Source organism: Xiphophorus hellerii, chromosome 16 (assembly GCF_003331165.1).
Source record: "Xiphophorus hellerii strain 12219 chromosome 16, Xiphophorus_hellerii-4.1, whole genome shotgun sequence".
NCBI classification, from domain to species: Eukaryota; Metazoa; Chordata; class Actinopteri; order Cyprinodontiformes; family Poeciliidae; genus Xiphophorus; species Xiphophorus hellerii.
Window position 1 is genome coordinate 18,149,566 of NC_045687.1, and position 20,904 is coordinate 18,170,469.

A 20,904-nucleotide genomic window follows, 5' to 3' on the forward strand; every position below is an offset into this window, starting at 1 on the left:
TTACAGATTTTTTTAACTAATTACCCAAAATGTCTTAGAAAAGTGGATGAGAATAATAAAATGATCTGACAACAACTCAGTACCTCAAAATGTTTGTCTCTTCCGCCCCCTTGTGGCTCCTTCTGATCATCACATGGGGCTGCAGTTCCCACATTCAGCACTCTGGTCAGATACTTTACTTTAAGCAAGTCTCTGAAAAATAGACAAAGGGAAGTGAACAGTTTTCTAAATGCTTTATATATTTTCCTGGGCAAATACTGAAGATGTGACACTCATAATGTAAATTAGTCGGTGTACAGCTGTGGAAAGTGTAAATTTGCTCTCTCCTCAAAATAACTAATTCAACAAGATAGTTTTTTTTTCACTTCATAGCTTTTTTTGTTTTGTTTTGTTTTAACTAAATGTGTTACGTTTGGAGGTTAGTTTTTCCACAGAAATGTGTAAAATCACTAAACTTTCCTTAGGCAGATTTGACCAGATAAAAATATGCAGAGCAACAGTATTTAGATACTCAGCATGGATTCAATACAAACCATTAGTCAATACAAGAGCAGCAATCTTTTTGTTGTAAAGATGGAGAACGACTGGACTGAATTTCCTTTATGTTATACTAATGCAGCTTTAACTGGTAGGTTTTTGTGCTTACATTGCTCTGTACATTGTGTACATCCATCAGATGCTGTGGATTTCTGTGCAAAGTATATTTTGTCCCTTTAAAGGCACAGCGTGCAGCAGAAAAAAAAAAACATCTTGTAAAGACACACAGCTGTGACCCATATCGTAATTCTCCAGAGCAGATGGTTATTGCTGAGGAAACCAACTAGAAGATGATTTTTAGAAGAAAAAAATATCCCTCTTATATATAAAAAGTAAAGAATTTTTATGGAACTTTATATTTCCAAAAGCAACTATTTAGGATTTAACATGTCGGTTCCCTTGTTAGTGTTTTACCCAACCAAAAGTGGCTTTTAGGCTTTCGTTTAAACATGAATCCAAGATGCGCTGAATCTCCATTTAATCTGAAATCATTTAGACTTTTTTCAGGCCAAACCAGGAGTAGCAAACAGTGTGAAAATAAATCTCAGTCCTCCAGATGGAGCCCCCTACAGGCTGAAGATCACAATGCTATCGGAGAACAAGATGAGCACTTCACTTAAATCGAACCCCCCGTCGAGACAAAAACTGTTAGACACTACAAGGATTTGGCATACACTGAACGCATTGTAGCTTTTAACCCAAATATGCGCATAACTGAAGCAAAAAATAATCAATTAAAAATAAATAAATATAAAAGTATCAGGTAACAATAAAATAATTAAATTTAACCACAAATATTTATCTCATCATTAAAAAACCCTTTGCCTACTAGGCTTTACACATGCACACCTTACAACTGTACGTGTGTGTGTGTGTACCAGGTTTTCATATCCTTATGGGAACCTATTTCTGTCTACAATGTGGGGTTATGGGGACCATTGCTCCTTGTGGGGACATTTTCTTGGTCCCCATGAGGAAAATTGTTTTGAGTCAGTGGTTAGGTCTGTGATGGTTAGGTTTAGGGTAAATGTTAAGGTAAGGGTTAGGTATGTAATGGTTGGGGTTAGGGTTGGGATTATGGTAAGGGTGAGGCTGTAGAAATAAATGGAAGTCAATGTGAAGTTCCCCCAAGTGATGAAAACACGACTGTGTGTGTGTTTGAGCTGCACTGATAAGGTACACAAATGCCTCTCCAATCATTGTAAATCCAGGCCCTTTATAATAAATCCCTCTTTTGGGCTCTGACGTGCAGAGACAAGTGTTCCACGTTGATAGCACAATGCGTCTGTTTTTGTGCACATGAAATCCTGCCATTAATGCACAATAGGTACGTGAAATTGTTTGCTAGCGCTGCACAGATATAAAGAAGTGCAAGATGTTTTCTTAGTAACCCAATCTCTGCTACACTGATGCACGGATTGATTTGCAAACAGCTCAATATTGCACATTTGTTTAGATAGATAAACAAATGTTGAGTCCTTGTGAGGGGAGGAGGTATCTGTACTATTTGTGGGTCCATTGTGTGTGCAGATGCTTGTAATTGTGCTTGGTGTTCACATGAAGCATTAGAGGCAGAGTACAGAGAAGGACTAGAGGTCAGAGGAGCTGCACACCGGACCGTGTTGATCTGAGAGCTTTGATTTTTACCTTAAACAGGCGGTTGTCATGTTTTCATGAATGATAAATCTCTAAGTGTTGATCATAAAAGAATAAGGTAAGCAATTAAAGAGCTGATTTCTCATTGAGAGTTTTTAATCTGCCATATGCATATAGTTGACATTGTTCACATGAGAGCTAACTTGTCAGAAATAAAATATTTTAATAATTGATCAGTGCAGAGATACAGAAAATTGAATGTGATTACAATTGTTTTGTTGCAATGTCTTGCTTAAAACAGTGTCAAAACCAAAGTGCTTCCAAACAGCAGCTATATGTTTATACATATATATATACATTAAACTTTAGGTCTGTTTGCATATTAAGCAAGAATAATATGCATTTTACGTATGCTAAGGAGTATGGTTAGTGATATGAGTAAAACTGTAAATTTGTCAGCAGTTTTCTGTTGAAGATATACTTGCTATCATTAATATCATTAATATGATTTTATGTAAATATTTATATGTATTTTAATGCAATCTCAGCTTGGTGTGTTCAAAGCAGAGAGCTGTTGTGGATGAATCTTCATTCCTTATTTAAATTTTGCAAATATAGACACTGGGCATGTGTACTACCGTTGTGTTTCTTTGTGGCAAACAGTTTGAATCTGGCATGCTATTCATAAAATGTAATTGAAACCAGGTGATTTATAGTATTTTTTCAGTGACGGTGGAACTTTGCTGAGTTAACGGGATAAAGTTCTTTATTCTAGCTGGCTATTAATCTGAACACCCTCATAAACTCTAGCATCAGCGACATTGGCGCATTTTGGCGAACATGGCAACCAGCCATCAATTACATCATGTCCTAAGTGGATGTTTTTAATCCATTTTCCTTTAGATCAGATGTGTGTCAATTTGCTTTGGCAAATTTTGAATCAAGTTCTCAAATATTCAAGCAGGTTCTGAATCGTTTCCACCAAACGTCTGTGTATTTCGTGACATTAAAACCAATGTGAAGCCAGAGCTGTGTTTGAAGTCCAAGGCAGCTCTTTGATATATTAACAGCTTAAGAGCTGGTGCGTCTCCATTATCAAGTCACAGGATAATCTGAGAGTGAAGGTTAAGACCTGAATGGAGCGTAAAGGCTTTTAGGAAACCTGAGTGAAGCCTACTGTCTCATGTTCTGTCTTAAGGTTGACCTCTATCAGCCACATCACTCTTTCTTTCTTCCTCCTTTTCTACGTCAGTCATCTTTCTCCTCACATTTGCACAATTCACAATCAAAGTGATGCTCTGAAATATCAATTATTTTTTCTGTAACATTGCCTGATTTCTGTAGTTTTTATAGAAATATTTTGTGGACCTTAATTGCAGTGAAACTATTCAAAAGGCTCAATATCTTATTGACATGCAAAGTGTGAACAACTGATTCTTGGAATATATCAGCATTCTAGATAGTCTTGTGATATTAATATTACTTGCACTGATATTCGCAATTTTTTCTTCTGTCCTATTCTATTCTGTGCAGTGAGTATTTAAAAATGACATAAATTTTCCGTGTTTCTTATTTGGTATTTGTGCTTCAGTCTGTAAATTTAAATCTAAATAAATAAATAAATGTAATACCTTACATTCTTACAAGTGCAGTTATCAATATTCTTATGTTATATGATCTCATGCTCATGCATGGGGTTAAGGTTAGGGTTAGGTTAGCATGCTCACACATGCTTAGTATTTTTTGCCTCTGATAGACTGCAAAGGGCAAAAGTTCATTTTAATTTTGTTGAGTCACCTCTGGTGATTGACATCATTTATTCTTCATCCTAGGCAGTCTTCATTACATGCCTGAATCTTCATGTTGTGTGCTTGTTATTGATTGGCATAAAGAGGCAGAATCTCTTGGCTACACTCTCACTACCTAACTTTACTCCATATTAACAGAAAATCACAGTTTTAGTCGATCTGAAACAACTACTGGCCATCATCTTTGTGCAGATGCTTCATTTATTTCTCTTTTTTGATGTAACTTCTTCTGAGTACCTTCTTTTTGCCATTGTCTCCATTTCTCCTATCTCTGCCATTGACCTGGTCAGCACCAGTTCACTCATTCATCCAACCATAACCAGAAGATGCTTATCAAACATTCCCTATAGTGTACATGTGGTGCTTTACATGTTTGTTGAATAATACTACTCAGTATATCAGATGTGGGCTGAGGAACTTTTGAACTTTTCCCTGTACCTACTTGCCATGAATATCCCCTTATCTATTGTATGTCTGTAGATAAATGATACCAATGTCTGCTACCTTTACATGCCCATCCTGTAGGATATGTAGCGGATTGTTGTGGTCACTGCTCCCGGGAAATGTGATGCAGACGTCAGCTCAGTAATTATTAGAGGTCAAAAATGTTTCTTGCCACGTCTAGCTTTTTGTATTTTCACATAACAACCAAAGACGTAAAGGTTTTAAGGGGATTTATGTGAAGGTGACATGTATAACCCAAAGTGAAGGATGAGGAAAAGCGTGGTATGAATTTGGATTCGACACTCTTCGCTCAATTAGGCCTCAATAAAACCATGCAGTGAATCACATCTGTGCTCGAATGCATCAGATGTTTGGTTCACTGCTGTCACACTATTACTGCGGGACAATGCTTTCATTTTGACAGTAGTGGAAAACATGGTGCCATAGGAAAACTGTTCTCCAACATTGTCTTCCTTTGCATTTAAAACAATGCACAGTGTGATTAGCAAATTATCCAGCCCTCCACAGTGTCTTTGGACATGAGTTGAGTAACTGCATCAGTGTGCACCGCTGACTTAAACATCACAACCATGATCCAGTTACAACTCATAAAATTGCATGCAACTCAATGGCAATACCTGCAAAGGCTAGTTTCTTCAAAGCTATAGTGGAACCCTAGGGACTGCTGGGGGGTATTCATAGAACATTTAATAATTAGAAGGTCAGTTTAACCTTTAAAGGAAAAACAATAATAATAAAACCAAGTGGTGATGTCATGGAAAAGAATGGTACCTGGTCCTGAGATGGTGGAACACTGTGAATTATGCCCATTGTTCACTGTGATGAATCATGCATGGCACACATTCTTCAAAGACATTACAGGATTTCATGTTCCACAAAATCACTTTCAGACTCTTCAATTTTCTTGTGCTTCATAATTAATACACAACATACTTTTGTTGATCTATTACATGAAATCCCAATAAAACAAATTCAGGATTGTCGTCATAAACTGATATTTAAAGGTGGCAAAAAGAGGTCTGGTATGGATTGCACTGTGTGAAGGATGATGATGTAAAATAAAAATGTCACTTTCACCTGCTCTTTAGCCCCTGGCTGCCAACCTTTGACTTAAATCGTTTCTGTTTATTCCTATTTGTGCACAAGAAGGCCAGGGTTGGGTTGACCTGGGTTGTGATATATTTAGAGGAGCCTGTGATGAATGTTTCATCCTGTCTGCGTAGGAGGAACACAGGGCACCCATTAAACATTCATTTCTGCCACTGAGATGACCTTGTGGAATATCAACCCATCATCGATGAATGAGCCCCAAACCTCCTTATCACTACACTAACGCCCAGCTGTACTCAAAATCAGTTCCCAACCCCATGTTACACCCTGAAGTTCAGCCAGAGAAAGGCATACATTTATTTATGTTTTTAAAGCACATAACCTACTAGAAAAGTTGATATTGTTTTATAGTTTATTCTTTCTAGAAACGTTATAGATTAGCAACTATTAACAACTACATGCAACATGATGTGTCCATGAAATCCACTGACTAAAGCTTCTAGGGTGTTACATTTGCAGTTGTGCATGTTATATGATTATATTTCAAAGTAAGAATATTTTTTATACAATGCCATACTAATTTCTTGTTTTTGCATAGCCAATTTATTATATGAATCCTTTTTATCTTCATGCGTGACAGTTGTGGCCTCTACATGCATTATTGGTGTAAGCTGATAGCGTTGGATGGATGAGTGTTGTATCATACATCATCATTCCCAGCTGTGATCTGTCCTGCTACTGATGGGCATCTTTTGGCTCCGAGTACCTTTGCCGCTCAGACACAGTTTAGCAACAGCTCAGCCAGCGTGCATTATTCATACACAAGTGAACCAGTAGATATGGTTACACCAAGATAGTACACCTGCTATATTAAGGTGCCCTTTGCGGCTTTAAAAGGTAATGCTCACTCAGATTGCACATGCAGGTGAAGGCAAACAGGACATGGGCTCGTTTCTGATTGCAGATGCATCAAAAAAAATACGACAAGATGTCAAACCTGACAGAAACGTTAGAATGAGGGCTTCAGTAACCAGAGAGAGACACAGAGGGTTGCAGGAGGTCACAAAGGCAAGCTGACGTGGATGTGGGAGGATACAGCCACAGATAAAACACACATGGACACTCAGTCTAAAACAAAGAGGACACCGAGGCTCACACCATTGCACTCACGCTTGCTCTCCTTGTCAGAGGGACTTGCTGCCAAAGTTGGTGCGGCCGCCACGATGAGGATTCCCTGCCGGGCTTACGGACCGGATTTACAATGAACATTAGACAAAGGACTACACTGACTCTGTCATTGGAATGACAGGATAATTTATTTATTGTGTGACCCTGGGAGGTTGCTTACAAATACATAAAAGAACAGGATCTTACATTGGATACTACTTTTGTTTTTGAAAAAGAGATGCACTTTGCACTTCAAACCACAAATGGATTAAACTAGTGACTCCTCTGGATGAATTTCTTCCTTGTTAAACTTATACAACAGCTCTTTTTTTGACAACTGAAGGAGAACCGTAACACGAGTGAGCACAGATGGCTGAGATTTCGACTCCATTACTAGATCGTGTTTTAACATAAAGTGGCTGGGGTTTGTCTGAGGGTACTTTACAGAGCAACTGACCTGGGAGAGAGGGCATTTCAAAGGTTTTCAAACTTGTGATAGACTGAGAAGCAAATGGAAGGATGTTAATTCTGTTAAAACATATTGACTTTTTTATACTCACTTGCTTTTGCAGTACTTTTGGGAACTTCATCTAACTTGGAAGAATCTGAGAAGGTACCATGGCACCAAAGAAAGGTGACTCAAAATCAGCTGCTAAGAAAGGCAAATCAGATGAGCCAAAGAAGGGAGGAAAAGAAGACAAGAAGGGAACAAAAGATGACAAAAAAGGTGGCAAAAAGGCTGAGGAGCCACCGGCAAAGGGTAAGGGGAAAGATGAAGGGAAGAAGGGAAAAGGAAAGAAACCTGTCAGTGAGTCAGAAGAAGGTTCAGAGGAAGAAGAAGAGGAGGTTATGTCTGAGGAACAGGAAAGTGGTGACAGTGAAGAAGAGGTGGTAACCAAGAAGGCAGCCAAGGGAGATAAGGGAAAAGGCAAGGCTGCTCTAAAAGGAGCATCCAAAGCTATGGCTATGAAACCTAAACGCGGTTCCCCTGATGATGAGGAAGATGAAGGCGATCCAAAGAGAAAACCACAAGTGAAAAAAGGCATGGATGCAGTAAATCTAAAGCAGATGAGTGATCTCAAAGGAGCTTCTAAGAGCATGATTGGCTTGGCTGCAGAGGGGCAAAAGAAGAACTTAGTTAAAAAAGTAGATGCAACATCTCACCTTAAAGGAGCCTCCAAAGCCCTATCAAGTATTGCTGGAAAGTCCTCTCCTTTTAGCTTGCCTTCTAAACAAGCTGAAAAAGCAAAACCAAAGAGAAACCTTAAAAGTACTTCTCGCCTCTTTCTACGACTTTCCAAAAAAAAGAAACCCTCTTCTGGAGGTAAACCTCTTCTTGGTAACAGCAAGCTTTTTGCTGGCTTTGGGGGGAAATCTGGGTCTGCTGACAAAAAACCTGGTCTGTCTGGTTTCAGTTTGTTTAACAAAAAAGACGACGCCTCTAAAGAAACCACATCTAAAAAAACACTGAATCTATCCAACTTAGGAAATAAGGGTAATAAAATGGCATCTGAGGCAAAGGGTTTAGGAGGGAAGTTCAAAGGAATGTTTGGAAAAAAGAAAGCAGGACAGGGATTTAAGAGTAAAAGCTGGATGGTTGGTAGGATGGCCGCAACAACTAACTGGTTGACGGGCAGGTTCCTGTCTTCTATGGGTCATGGCCGGCATGGGGGGCGGGCAGGGCGACGGGGAAAAAAGAACCTATCCTTTGCTAGCAGGGATACCAGAGGGGGACACACACATTATTACAATGGAGCCTATGAATATGATGATAATTATGGATATGAAGAAGACTACCATAACAGGTGGGGACCACAAAGCTTTGAAAGACAACCATTTAACTATGACCCAACTGATCCCTATGAAGAGCAATTATACTATGATGATGATGAGTGGGAGGATGAGTATGGTTATTATGATGATGAGGGCAACTTTTATTATGATGATGATCTTTACTATGATGATGATGTAGATAACTCTGGTTACCCATATGGTTATTATGATGATGAATATGAAGACTACAATGGCCATGATGGGGAAGAGTATTACTATGGAGAAGATGGATTTTTGTACTCTGTAGAGCCAGACCCATATAGTTATTATGATGATACCATGTATGGGTTTCATGACTCATTTTACCCTGAACAATATGTGGATTACTTTGACCACAACATGGCTTCTAACTATGGTATGCCAAACTCATATGGGATAATGAGCGGCATCTATGATACAGTCCCAGGAATATATAATGACCCAATGCTTGCATATGCGCAAAGTGCTCAAATGTACAACCCTTATCAGCAACAGGTCACTATGAATCCTGGACTTAATCTGGCTGAGACAGGACAGCTATTTGGACAGGAACAATTTTTCTCCCCTGTATCTGAACCATTTCTATCTGAACAGTTCAGAGTCCCTAGGCCCCAAGTCATGTTGTTTGGAAAAGAGAGACTAGAGGTTGAAACTTTGCCACCACCTTCTCTTCATACTCAACCCTCTCCCCAAATGTTTCCTTCTACCAATCCATCCTTGGTTCTCAATAATCAGGAAATTCTGTCAGATGTACAATTTGAACAACCCATCCCAGCATACCTTTCTACACAGTCTCCTTTGCCCATTGACATCAATCAGCAACTTCCCGCCATTCCTTTTGGAGATCCTATCTTTCCAACAGCTGTGATCAATCATCAAGAGTACCTTCCTTCTCCTCAGCTAACTAATGTCACTTTTACTGTTCCTCCCAACTACGTGTCCCCGTCTCCCTTACCCCCTCAATTTTCTTCCCAGGTTTATCAAGCACCTCTACCACAGGACTCACAAATGTTTCAGTTGGGGCAAATTTCACCAGGAGCCCTGCAAATGCAGCAACCAGTGTATTCACCACTTCATTCACCAATGGTCTCCCCGGTGCCAGTCCGAAAAATGAGTCCCCTTCTCTCTCCACAGATGTCGTTAAGACCGGGATCACAAAGGGTACAAGGGCCTCCTTCACCTCACTTCTCACCACATCCAATGGACTTCAAATCAGGCTTTCAGTCAGACCCTTACATTTCTCCTCGCCTACATAGACACACTCACCGGGCCTCAATGGTAAGTCAACGGCCCACAACCCCAGTTGAATGGCAGAGAACATCAAGCCCCCCTTCTTCTCCACCGTACTATAGGAGAGGGATGTCAGTAAGAGCTCAACCATCCTTGAAACAAGGAAGAAGGGGAATTGGGTTACACAGGGGTCCCTCCACTGTCAGACCCCATTCCCCACTTTCTAGTCCTCTGGCTTCACCACGAGCATCACTAAGAAAAAGACAAAGTCCACCTTCTTCCCCAAGATTGTCTTTCAGGCAGCAACCTCCTCCAGATGCAGTTCATCTGCCCCCTGTGAGACCACATTTGTTTAAAGGAAGAAAACAAACATCTATGATGAGGGGTTCTCCTTCTCCACCTCTTCCTTCTCCACAAAGGCGGAGCCCAATTCAGCCTGAAGCATCCCGTTCTCCACCAAAGTCTTTCCGGCCCACTTCTCCCCATCATGCCCCCTCCCCTTCACCTTCACGGGTCTCTGCTCGACCCCTTCCAACCCGCTCCTCTACCCGCAGGCTGAGAGGAAGTCCTGGAGTGAGAAGCCATGTCCCTATGGGAGCTGTGAAACCCTCACCAGCTAATCCCTATTTACAAAGACGCAGTAGACCTGGACCCCCTGTAACTCAGCAAGTAGCCCCTTTTAGGTCATCTATACATAGAGGCCCTGCCTCTCCTTCAGGAGAAATGGGTTCTGGAACAACCATGCTAGCTAGGTCAAGCTCTCGGCCTGCAGGTTTAAGGGAAACCAAACGAGCTGGTAGTGTCCAAGGAGCCTTCCACAGACCTGTAGGTCGTGGACAGCCTTTAGTACGAATGCCCAGAAACCAACCATCTCTTCAATCAAGGCAGTCATTCAGAGCTTCTCCAGCAGTGCCCCCACTATCTCCCCAGCCATCTTTAAAACAGAGTGGTCCTGTTTCTCCACAGCCATCGATCCGAAGGCTCCAGAGTAGACCCCAATCTCCACAGCCCCTGCCACATAGATCTCCTCTGCCCTCCCGCGCTGCTTCTCCCATGTACCATATGTCTCACCCAGCTTCTCCCTTACCTCATCGATTAGTAAGACCCCACAGTCTGGGGCCAGCTTCCTTTCAACCTCTTGTACCTCAGTCTAATCTTACTCATGGTGTCCACCTACCATCACAGGGGATTACTCAGCATAACTACACACTAATGGACCCAGGTCCATCTCCCATGCTTACCAACGCCTTACCAGGTTCTCAGGTTCTCCCTCAACAACTACCACCATCCCCTAATTTGGGGCATACACTCCATAATCCTTATTTGCAAAATGCTAGCTTTACAACACCTTTGCAAAGGGTCCCTTCTCCCATACCAGGAATGCAGGGGGATGAATCAATCATTGCACAAGAGACCCAGATGGTAAACCCATATGGGCCTCAGGGTTTATCCACTGCTTTGATGCAAAATTCCCGCTTACGCACCGCCTCATTTTCATCCCCTCTACAGCACAGTGCCAATCTCCATACAACTGTTCTGCCTCCCTCACATCCTCATCAAACAGCAGCACCTCTACCCTCTTCTTCTCTTACCTCTCCACACTTGTCCTCCGCTTTGCTTACCTCTCAGCTACGTAATGCTTCCTTTGCATCTCCTTTTCAGCAACACCTATCTCCAGCTTCAGCATCACCAGCTCCAGCTTCCATCACGCCTCCACAAGGAAGTGTTAGAGGTAGCTCCCCACTTTTCTCTGGAGGACTGCGAACTTCCCAGATTCAAGGGTCAATGTTCAAGCTTCCAAGTGGTACTTTGGCAATGTCTAAGGGTCCTATAGAAGTTACAAATACAAATGACCTTGGAGTTGGTGCTGGTAACGGAAGGCTTTCCCCCTCGGTGCTCTCCAATGCTCTTCAGAACCCACATCTACGTCAAGCCACATACAGACTACCTGATGGCTCATTGGTTACCAGAAATGAACCTGTTGAACTTGCTCCAGGTCCTTCCCCCATGTCTTCCTCCATGTTGTCCTCTGCCCTGTTAAACTCTAATGTGCGTAAAGCTACATATAGGTTGCCAGATGGTACTTTGGTCACTAGAAATGAGCCAGCCCCTGTGTCTTCCTCCCCCATGCTCTCCTCAGCCATTCTTAATTCAAATGTCCGAAAGGCCTCTTATCGACTACCAGATGGATCATTTCTTACACGTCCAGGAGAGAATGTGGAGACTGCTGAGAATGCATCCTCTTCACTTGGGCTGTCCAGTGCTCTGATGAACACAAACCTCCGCAAAGCAAAGTTTCAACTACCAGAAGGATCATCTCTGTTTTCAAAAAATCAGCCTCAAAGTCCTTCAAGTCCGCTCCTTTCTGGTGCTTTGCTAAATAGCAACATCCGTGGTGCTTCATACAATCTCCCAGACACATCATTATTGAGGCAACGTGGTACTGCTAATACTCCTGAGCAACGTTCACTTGATCTCTCTAATGCTCTCCGCAACCAGAACCTCCGATCTTCTTCCTACCGCTTGCCAGATGGAACACTCATGACACGCTCCCAGGCTGCTTCTTCACCTCAATCGCTTGACCTGTCAAAGGCATTATCAAAGAACCCAAACCTTCGTGGAGCAAATTATCGTCTCCCTGAAGGTAATATCATGACACGGCTTGGAGCCCCCAGAGCTCCACAACCCCTTAACCTTTCTGGTGCTTTACGGAAATCTCACCTACAGGGGGCTTCTTTTCGGCTTCCTTCATATGCTGTAGTATCACCACATGTCCAAGGAGCTGGACCCGAACAGCACTGGGCACAAGGTTCAGGAGCGGACGTCATGCAAGAAGATCTAGATGTTTGGGGGGCAGAGAGGGTTCTCCCTCATGGGACAGTGGAGAACCTCAACAAGTGGTCAATGTACGGAGATGGAGAATTTCCTGAACACACCCGGAGTCTAATGAGACAAAGACCTGAAGGGGAGGGACCAGGGCAGTGGAATCTAAACAGAGAGGGGGAACCTCAGGGGCAATGGTATGACAAGGTAATAATCTAGAATGGTATAACAAATGCTGCCATACTATAATTACATTAGACAGCAATTATTTCCTGCATGATATCAATGAAGCAGAAAGATAAGCAATGGTTGAAGGGTTTGTTGAAGATAACAATAAAATGTAAGGAAGCATTTGCAAACAAGGTTGCAAATAAGTCTAACATTACGGATGGGTGGTAAACCACAAGTCAGAAGAAAAAAGTAAATTAAAATTTTTCTCTAAAGCAACTTGTCCATGTTTGTCAAATGCAGGCCTGTGTTGTTACTTGATGTCCTGATTTATGTCTGTATACACTTGAATTATAGATGTACTCAATCAGAAGCATGCCCACAATCACTCATCGGGACTTCAGGGAGGAAGACGGTGTGGAAGACATGACTCAGTTAGAGTAAGTTTTCACTCAGATGGCAAAAATGTAAAAACCTTCCACTCTGATATTAAGCAGCGTCAAACAACAAATACTGAGGAAACTTAAAAGACAAACCTGCTTTCTGTTTTTTTAGTGAGATGCATGAGGGAGCTGTTTTGCTGAATTTAAGGAGAAGGTTTGACAGACAGCTTATTTACGTAAGTACTGACTAAAAAGTGCTATAAAAAATTATTTGACTCCATAAAGATTTACATTTTTTTGCTTGTTTTGCATTTTCTTTTACATGTTTCTAGGCCTGTCACAATAATCAATAAGTCAATTAATCACATGACGAAATAAAACAAATTCAATCATTTCCAATCTCATGATTTATTGTTTTTCTCTTTCTACCAAAAACTGGAAGATAAAAGTTTTCAGTCTGGAGTTTTGGTCTCAACTAAACCTTTTTTTGGAGACCTTATAATTAATTTTATTTGTTGTTTCTGTTGTTTTGTTGATTTATTTTGGATATTTAAAATGTATTAATTTCCTGTGTTAAATGCCAATTAGAATTTAAAGTTTATTGATCTTTGAGAATGTGTTCTTGCATTATTATGCCATTATTGCCATGATATTACTGGCAAATTGTCTCAAAACAACATTATTGTTTATCGCAATAACTTTTGGGACAATTAATCATCAAGAAACATTAGTTATTGTGACAGGCCTACATTTTCAGGTCATCAATAACCAGAGTAAGCACTCTGATTGGAAAAAAGAAATCATGCAAACCTGGTTATATAGGAAAAAGTAATTAACATAATAATTGGTTAGACAACAGCTTTCATGCAGAATTTGAAAGAACTGGTAATGAGCCTATGCAATTATTATTACTGCATAGGCCCAGTTTGGTTTGAATAATCTTATTTAAATCATTTAAAAACCACATTTTGTATTTTCTTAAATTTTATTTAATTAATGACGTGACAAGACAAAAAAAAAAGAAATCTGTAAAGGGCCTCGTCCACTCTTTTATTCATAGGACTATTTAAATATTTGTTTGCTTCACTTCCATTACTTATGTCACTCTTGACTCATCTCATCCAGACATACATAGGTAGCATACTGGTGTCTGTGAATCCCTACAAGATGTACAACATTTATGGAACTGACGTTGTGCTGCTGTACAAGGGTCGTGCTCTGGGAGAACACCCTCCGTAAGTAAAGTTTGCTCATAGCAAGCATGCAAAACAAAACAAAGAGGCAAGGATTTTCCAGTATACTTACAGTACAGATTCTGACTGTAACAAGAGCAAACAATTTATTTAAAATGTACTACAAAAACATATTGGAACATAATGGGAATCTGATCTCTGCATATAGCTAAAAGTGCGTACAGGAGTCATCTCCCATGTTCCTCCTTAATGCAGTTGAGTTGAAGAAGCTACTGGCTGAAAACATAAAAAAAGAAGAAATAATCTGGTGCTTTTTGTTTATTTGTGATTTCACATGTTCTCAGTTAGTTGACATTTTTACCTCTGCTTTTTGTCTCGCAGGCATTTGTTTGCCATAGCAAATGCTGCTTACTCCAAAATGATGGATGCCAAAGAAAACCAGGTCATAATAATCAGGTAGGAAATGTGTTCACGTTCTCTTTAAATGAGGATATTCACTTTAAATGAATTAATGGTCCTTTGTGTAGTAGAATGACCTAAATCTAATTAAGAGTCTGTGGCAAAGCTTGAAAATCGTTCCGTATACAAACTTTCTATAGGGCTACGTTTTCAGATTTTTTATGTAAAAAAATGTTAACAAATATGGAACCTTTTGCTCCCACTTCACAATTATACACCTATTTGTGTTGATAAAAATAATCCCAATAAAATGCATTCATAATGTGACACAATATAAAAAAAGTTTAACATTTGCCAAGGCAAATCTCGTTTAGAAACATTGGGGATGCTTGGATAGATAAGGGTTTGTGTTTGTGTAGAAATGAGCAGAAATTGGCACCTGACATAAAAAGACCTCTCACACGACTCGAACACTTTAGCCATATTTGGAAGGAGACACCTGTAAGGGAAGCCCAGCAAGGTCTGGTCCAGGAGCAGATTGTCTTTCAGAGGTCTGAATCTTTGTGTGTGGACCATCGGTTTGTGTGTGCGCGTGTGTCAGCGAGTGCTTGTCAAGGGCTAACTGAGGTCTAGTGTTCAGTGACCATTAATGGCCTGATTCTTAGCCAAGCAGGCTGCAAGCTGAAACTTTATGCTGGAAAGTTGCGAAGGTGCCATAGTCCCTTAAACACACAAAACACACACCGTTCTACCGTCTGCTGGCGTGGCCTGCGTAATGGTGGTACTTAGTGCTAATCCCTTGGCAGTGGCACAGCACTGGATATTTGTGTGTTGGCCTAGCTGCATGTGAGAGACTGTTTTGGATACTTTAATTTAAAAGTGGAATTGAGTCTTTGCCTAATGTGAGCTGAAGTGAAGTGTTCATGTAACTTAGTCAATTAAGTCAAACACTTAACGAGCACCAACAGGGTGATAATGAGAATCAAATAACTGAGGTCTTTAAGTAAAGAAAAAGCTCTTTGTGTTTTGGGGCGATTTGTGTTTTATACCGCAAGGATAGCAGGATTACTATTGGGGGTCTCAGTTTGATGACCACTAATTAGTTACCTTGCTAACTAAATATTTAGTGTTAAGTTTAGTCTTTATTTGCCTGTTAAGCATATGTTATACACCTATTAAGGAGTCTTTAAAAAGTTAATGGGTGGTGGATTGTCAGTAACAGAGTTTTAATGTGTTTTAGTGGGGAGAGTGGGTCTGGAAAAACAGAGGCTACCAAACTTGTGCTTCGCTACCTGGCTGCAATAGATCACAATTCAAATCCTGTGCAACAGGTATGAACACACATCCTGACCTGTACAAACTGATACTGATATACTTTGATAAACCAAATTATGTGGATTTGTAATCCCTCTCTCCATGTGTTTGTCTCCTCTTTTATTTTAATCTATGATTGCTTTTCATGAGGAAAGATTGAGGTAGTCGTCCTTTCTGAGTGTATACGCCTTTTACCACTCATCTTATATTCTGTTAATTAGCATTTAAATGTGATGTGTTGTTAGTGTCCTTGTTTTAGTAATCCTACTTGAACACTAACAACATTTTGAGTGATTGTTACTGTGGCTTGTGTTTAGTTTTCTTGTCTTGATGCACATCTTGTTGAGATTTTTTCTTTCCCTTTGCTTTGTTTAACCCTAAGGCCTCTTCTTAATTTCTGGGTAGTTTGATAACCTCAAATGTAAAAACTCTAGGACATTTTTACAAATTTAAGACTTTTGGGATAGTTTTTCAGATTGATTTGTAGTTTCTGCATTTTTGTAAACAAACTCACTGGACTTCTGGACTTCTCTGAGTAATCTTTATTAGATCTTCATAAAAGTTTGACTTCTCTTTCTTCACATTCTCTTGATAATCAATTGTAAAAAAGACCAGTCCTTACCGCTCTTATATATACATAATATGTGCTAGTGCTGCTGCATTTACACAACTGCTTATCAATATTGGTTAATATTGACCCCAATCAATATTAATACTTCTTAGTCTCCGACAAGTGACGGACGTGTTTGATTTAGAACGGTTTGTTCTGGATGGATGTGTAAAAATGTTAGCTGACAGAGTTTCAGTGTCCGTGTGTGTGTGTGTGTGTGTTTCTGTGTGCCTTCGTGGTTCCTGTGATCAAAGTGTGTGACTTGCTTTGTGTTTGAACACCTGGTAGATCCTTGAGGCGGCGCCTCTGCTGGAATCCTTTGGAAATGCCAAAACTGTGCGAAACAATAATTCTAGCCGCTTTGGGAAATACATAGAGGTCTACCTGGAGGAGTGAGTACGGAAGAGAAATTTTGATTCTTCAACTCCTTTGTAATCCTACTTATGTGTTATCTTTTTTCCCCCTTGTATTTGTTTGTCTAGTGGTATAATCAGTGGTGCCATAACCTCTCAGTATCTGCTGGAAAAGTCCCGCATTGTCTTTCAGGTAGCTTCTGATACAGCTACAGCATGATGTTTTTATGTAGTTAGCTGTCTGTGGAATGATCTGCTGATGTCTGCTTCAGGCCAAAGATGAGAGGAACTATCACATCTTCTACGAGATGCTGGCAGGTCTTCCTTCTCAGCAGAAACAGGCTTTCTACCTGCAAGATGCTGAAACCTACTATTACCTCAACCAGGTATAAGACAGCGAGCGACACAGTGTCTTCCTCGCAGATCGTTTCATCCAGCTCGCTCTTCGGTTTAAACTCTGTCTCTGAATAAAGGGAGGGGACTATTTGATAAGAGGAAAGAGTGATGCAGACGATTTCCAACGTCTGCTCTCTGCCATGGAAATCCTTCACTTCACCCCCGAGGACCAGTCGGCCATCTTTAGAGTCCTCGCGTCCATACTGCACCTGGGCAATGTTTACTTTCAGAAACATGAGGTAGTATTCTAGGCTGATTACCTATTTTGCAGTTATCACCCTCTCTGCATTTTGTATCTACTTACTTTTTAAAGTACTCTGAGTTAAAAACAATTACACTATCCAAATGAGTCTATTAGAAATAATTGTATTTCAGCTTTGTTTCTGTGTATGATACATGGGTTTAACTCTTGCTACTGTTATCAATAGAACATTGATTGGAAAGATGTTGCGCCCATTAAGCTGACATTGAGCTGCCAGTCCGATATTGAATCTTTTTATCAAACACTTTGACAATACTGCATTCAATTTCCCTCTAGTAGAAACTGGTAATGAAGTCACACCTGAGTTGAGTGTTTTCTACATGAAGGGCAGAAAACCAAAGGGATTTGCCAACTGTTGTGACGCTAACTACTGTCAGTAATTGGTATTTGTCACAAAAAGTACCATCCCGCTACACAATAAGTGTAACTATGGTGACAAATGGAGGAATATCAGTGAAAGTAAGTGCTAAACATGATTATTAAAATATGACACAACACAGGCAATAACTGGGTGTTTATTTAAGTCTTACCGTTGGAATGACTTGCAGAAATAAATTTTATTTACTGAGGTGCACTTCCCAGCTCATCTTAAACTGAGATGAGATCAACCACATTAAGGTTGATTTCCCTACAGCGATTTCTCAACAGATTGAACACATTTTCCCTTTTCCTTGCTGCGCTGGAGGCTGATGGCCAGGAGGTGGCGTCAGTGGTGAGCGCGCAGGAGATCAGGGTGGTGGCAGAACTGCTGCAGATCTCACCAGAAGGACTACAGAAAGCCATTACGTACAAAGTCACGGTCAGTGTCAAACCAGGTTGAATTTTCTGTTTAAGAAGTCTATATTTTATTTCCGGATGTGTTAGAGATGACATGTTCTTCTCCTTTCCTTATAGTTTTGTTATCACTGCTTAACTTTCGACATCTTGACTCCTCTGAAGTAGATTGACTGGTTCATGTGGCAGCCTTGTTGTCTTGCTTACACAGGTGTGGGGACAATGAAAGCATTGTATTGGCCCCAGTGTCCTTTACATAGACACAATTAGATGCATGTGTGTCAACACACACACCCCTACACACCTACACACACACGGAAAATAGACAACAAAAAATAAGTGCTGTCACTGATCCACTCCCATTGTTGTCCGCCTGGTTTTCTTTGTTCTATTTTTTCAGCATTTTCACAATTAACTTGTTTGCTTTTCACAAACAAGTGCATAATTGTGAAGAGAGAAATTTATTTTGTAATTTAAAAAAAAAAGATGTCTGAAAAGATTGGGTTTTATTTGTGCTCTGTATTCCCTGGACAGGACTTTATTTGGTATGTCTCGACTAATTTAGAGACATCTTTCTTTTTCAATTCTTCTCTGCAAAGTAGCTCAAGCAAAGTCAGATTACCTGTGAACGTCAACTATTAAATCTTGCTCCAGATCCACAGCTGGATTATGTCTGGACTTTGACTGGGCCATTTTACCACATCACATTACTTTGATCTAAACCAGGGGTCTGAAACTCCAGTCCTCAAGGGCCACAGTCCTGCAAGTTTTAGATGTGCCTTTGCTGCACCACCAGAATAATTAGGTCATTAAGACTCTGGAGAACTGATCTACACAAGGAGAAGGTAATTAAGTCATTTCATTCCAATGTTTTGTACCTGTGGCACATCTAAAAACTGCAGGACAGCGGCCCTCGAGGACTGGAGTTTGACACCCCTGATCTAAACGGTGCTGCTGTAGCTGAAATGTTTTACATTTCATTGATGCGCCTCACCTGCACATTCTGAATCAAAACAGATACCAAGCGACCACTCATCCTCCTCCGCCTCCTGAAACACAAACAGCAACAAGATGCCAATAAATAGATCTATAAATAGACACTTAAGCCTTCTAATGAGATTTTGTCAAAACTTTTTTTATGCCTCATCCATAACCACGAGCAAAACATGGAAGAAAAGTCACATTTTTTCTTTCACTTAAGTCTTTCTAAGTGCTTCTCTGAGAAATTTGAAGTCCACTCATGTCAAATTTCCACAGATAGTTTCAGATAATAGGAAGAAGTCTGATTTTGTCTCCTTTGCAGTAAAGTAAAAGTTAATAAAACTTTTCTTCTTTGCTCCAGATAGATCCTGAAGTAGAAGCTTGCACCTTCTTCAGATCTTCATCACTGTGGAGCCAAACAAAAGTTATAGTTATGAGGCAAACTCTCCCATCCGCTTATGCTTATAAAACAGACGTCACAGGGGAAATCCATGCTTTTATCCTTTGTTTTTCACTTGCACATTGGATTGATGAGCCAAATCATGTGGAAAAAATAGAAATGTTTAGTCAAAAATAAAGGCTTTCCCACAAGCCAGCCTAGTTTATCCAATCCGATCGACTTGTAATCCTCCAAGAAGGAAGTGATGGTGGCGAGAGAGAGAAATCTTATGTCTGCCACCTGCTTATATACACAACACAAGAGCCTTTTGCATTATTCAAACTCTGATTACAAAGGTGCGCATGTAACGGGAGAGGGGTCAGTGCTACCAGCTCTTTCCTCTGGCTGGATTTGTGCGCGCATTGAGAGTCTGTATGTGCTGGTCAAGTGGATTTTGGCAAAGGAAGCTCTCGAATCTCAAAGCGCTCTTTATCTGCCGAGTCGATGAGGTGGCGAGTAGAAGTGAGGCGGAAGAGCTGACAGGAAGCAAAGCATGTGATGGAGATGAGGAGGAGGGAATACAAAAAAAAAAGAGGGAGAATAAATGCAGTAAAATAGTGTCCGCAAAATGTTTAAGTTAACTGAAATGCATCAACCCAATCCCTAAATGGGTATTATTGCTCGGTTTTCTCCCACAGGAGACAATGAGGGACAAAATCTACAGCCCTTTGAGTGTGGAAAATGCTGTTGATGCCAGGTGAGAGAAAATAGGTGACAAGACCCAACCCTAGTGGTTCACACATAAGCCCCTCCTGATTGTAGAAATTCATTTTGACTTTTTAGAGATGCTGTTGCCAAGATTCTGTACTCGCTTATCTTCCATTGGTTAACCGAGAGGATCAACGCTCAGGTGTACCCTCGCCAACACAGCCTCTCCATCTCTGTTCTGGACATTTATGGATTTGAGGTAGGCGAGTGTTGCAGATTTTGTATTCTGTCAGGGAGAATTAAATAAAAAATGTCGGGAGTTTTGCCTAATTTTCCTTTGCCGAGAGCGGCTACACAGATTTCATGGGAAAAACCCCCAACGTGATGACTCTGATCACAGGAAGTAGCAGCCTGAATTTAGCACAATAGGTTGCTTGTTTTGGATCCCGTTATCACACCAGGCAGACAGTTTCCAGAAGCCATAAATTCAGGGCAG

The 20,904-nt window shown here is 40.6% G+C and overlaps 1 protein-coding gene across 1 annotated transcript in view; it reads left to right on the plus strand.

The window, feature by feature from the left end:
* Window positions 1-7,241: 7,241 nt before the first annotated feature.
* myo15aa (myosin XVAa) overlaps window positions 7,242-20,904 on the plus strand; it is a 44,168-nt gene continuing 30,505 nt past the window's right edge. The window contains exons 1-14 of the mRNA XM_032587015.1: window positions 7,242-12,695; window positions 13,014-13,096; window positions 13,212-13,275; window positions 14,165-14,274; window positions 14,614-14,688; window positions 15,872-15,962; window positions 16,101-16,106; window positions 16,844-16,947; window positions 17,038-17,101; window positions 17,181-17,294; window positions 17,382-17,546; window positions 18,252-18,365; window positions 20,399-20,457; window positions 20,544-20,667. Coding sequence (XP_032442906.1) covers window positions 7,242-12,695; window positions 13,014-13,096; window positions 13,212-13,275; window positions 14,165-14,274; window positions 14,614-14,688; window positions 15,872-15,962; window positions 16,101-16,106; window positions 16,844-16,947; window positions 17,038-17,101; window positions 17,181-17,294; window positions 17,382-17,546; window positions 18,252-18,365; window positions 20,399-20,457; window positions 20,544-20,667 — 6,627 coding nt within the window. The remainder of the gene's footprint in view (window positions 12,696-13,013; window positions 13,097-13,211; window positions 13,276-14,164; window positions 14,275-14,613; window positions 14,689-15,871; window positions 15,963-16,100; window positions 16,107-16,843; window positions 16,948-17,037; window positions 17,102-17,180; window positions 17,295-17,381; window positions 17,547-18,251; window positions 18,366-20,398; window positions 20,458-20,543; window positions 20,668-20,904) is intronic.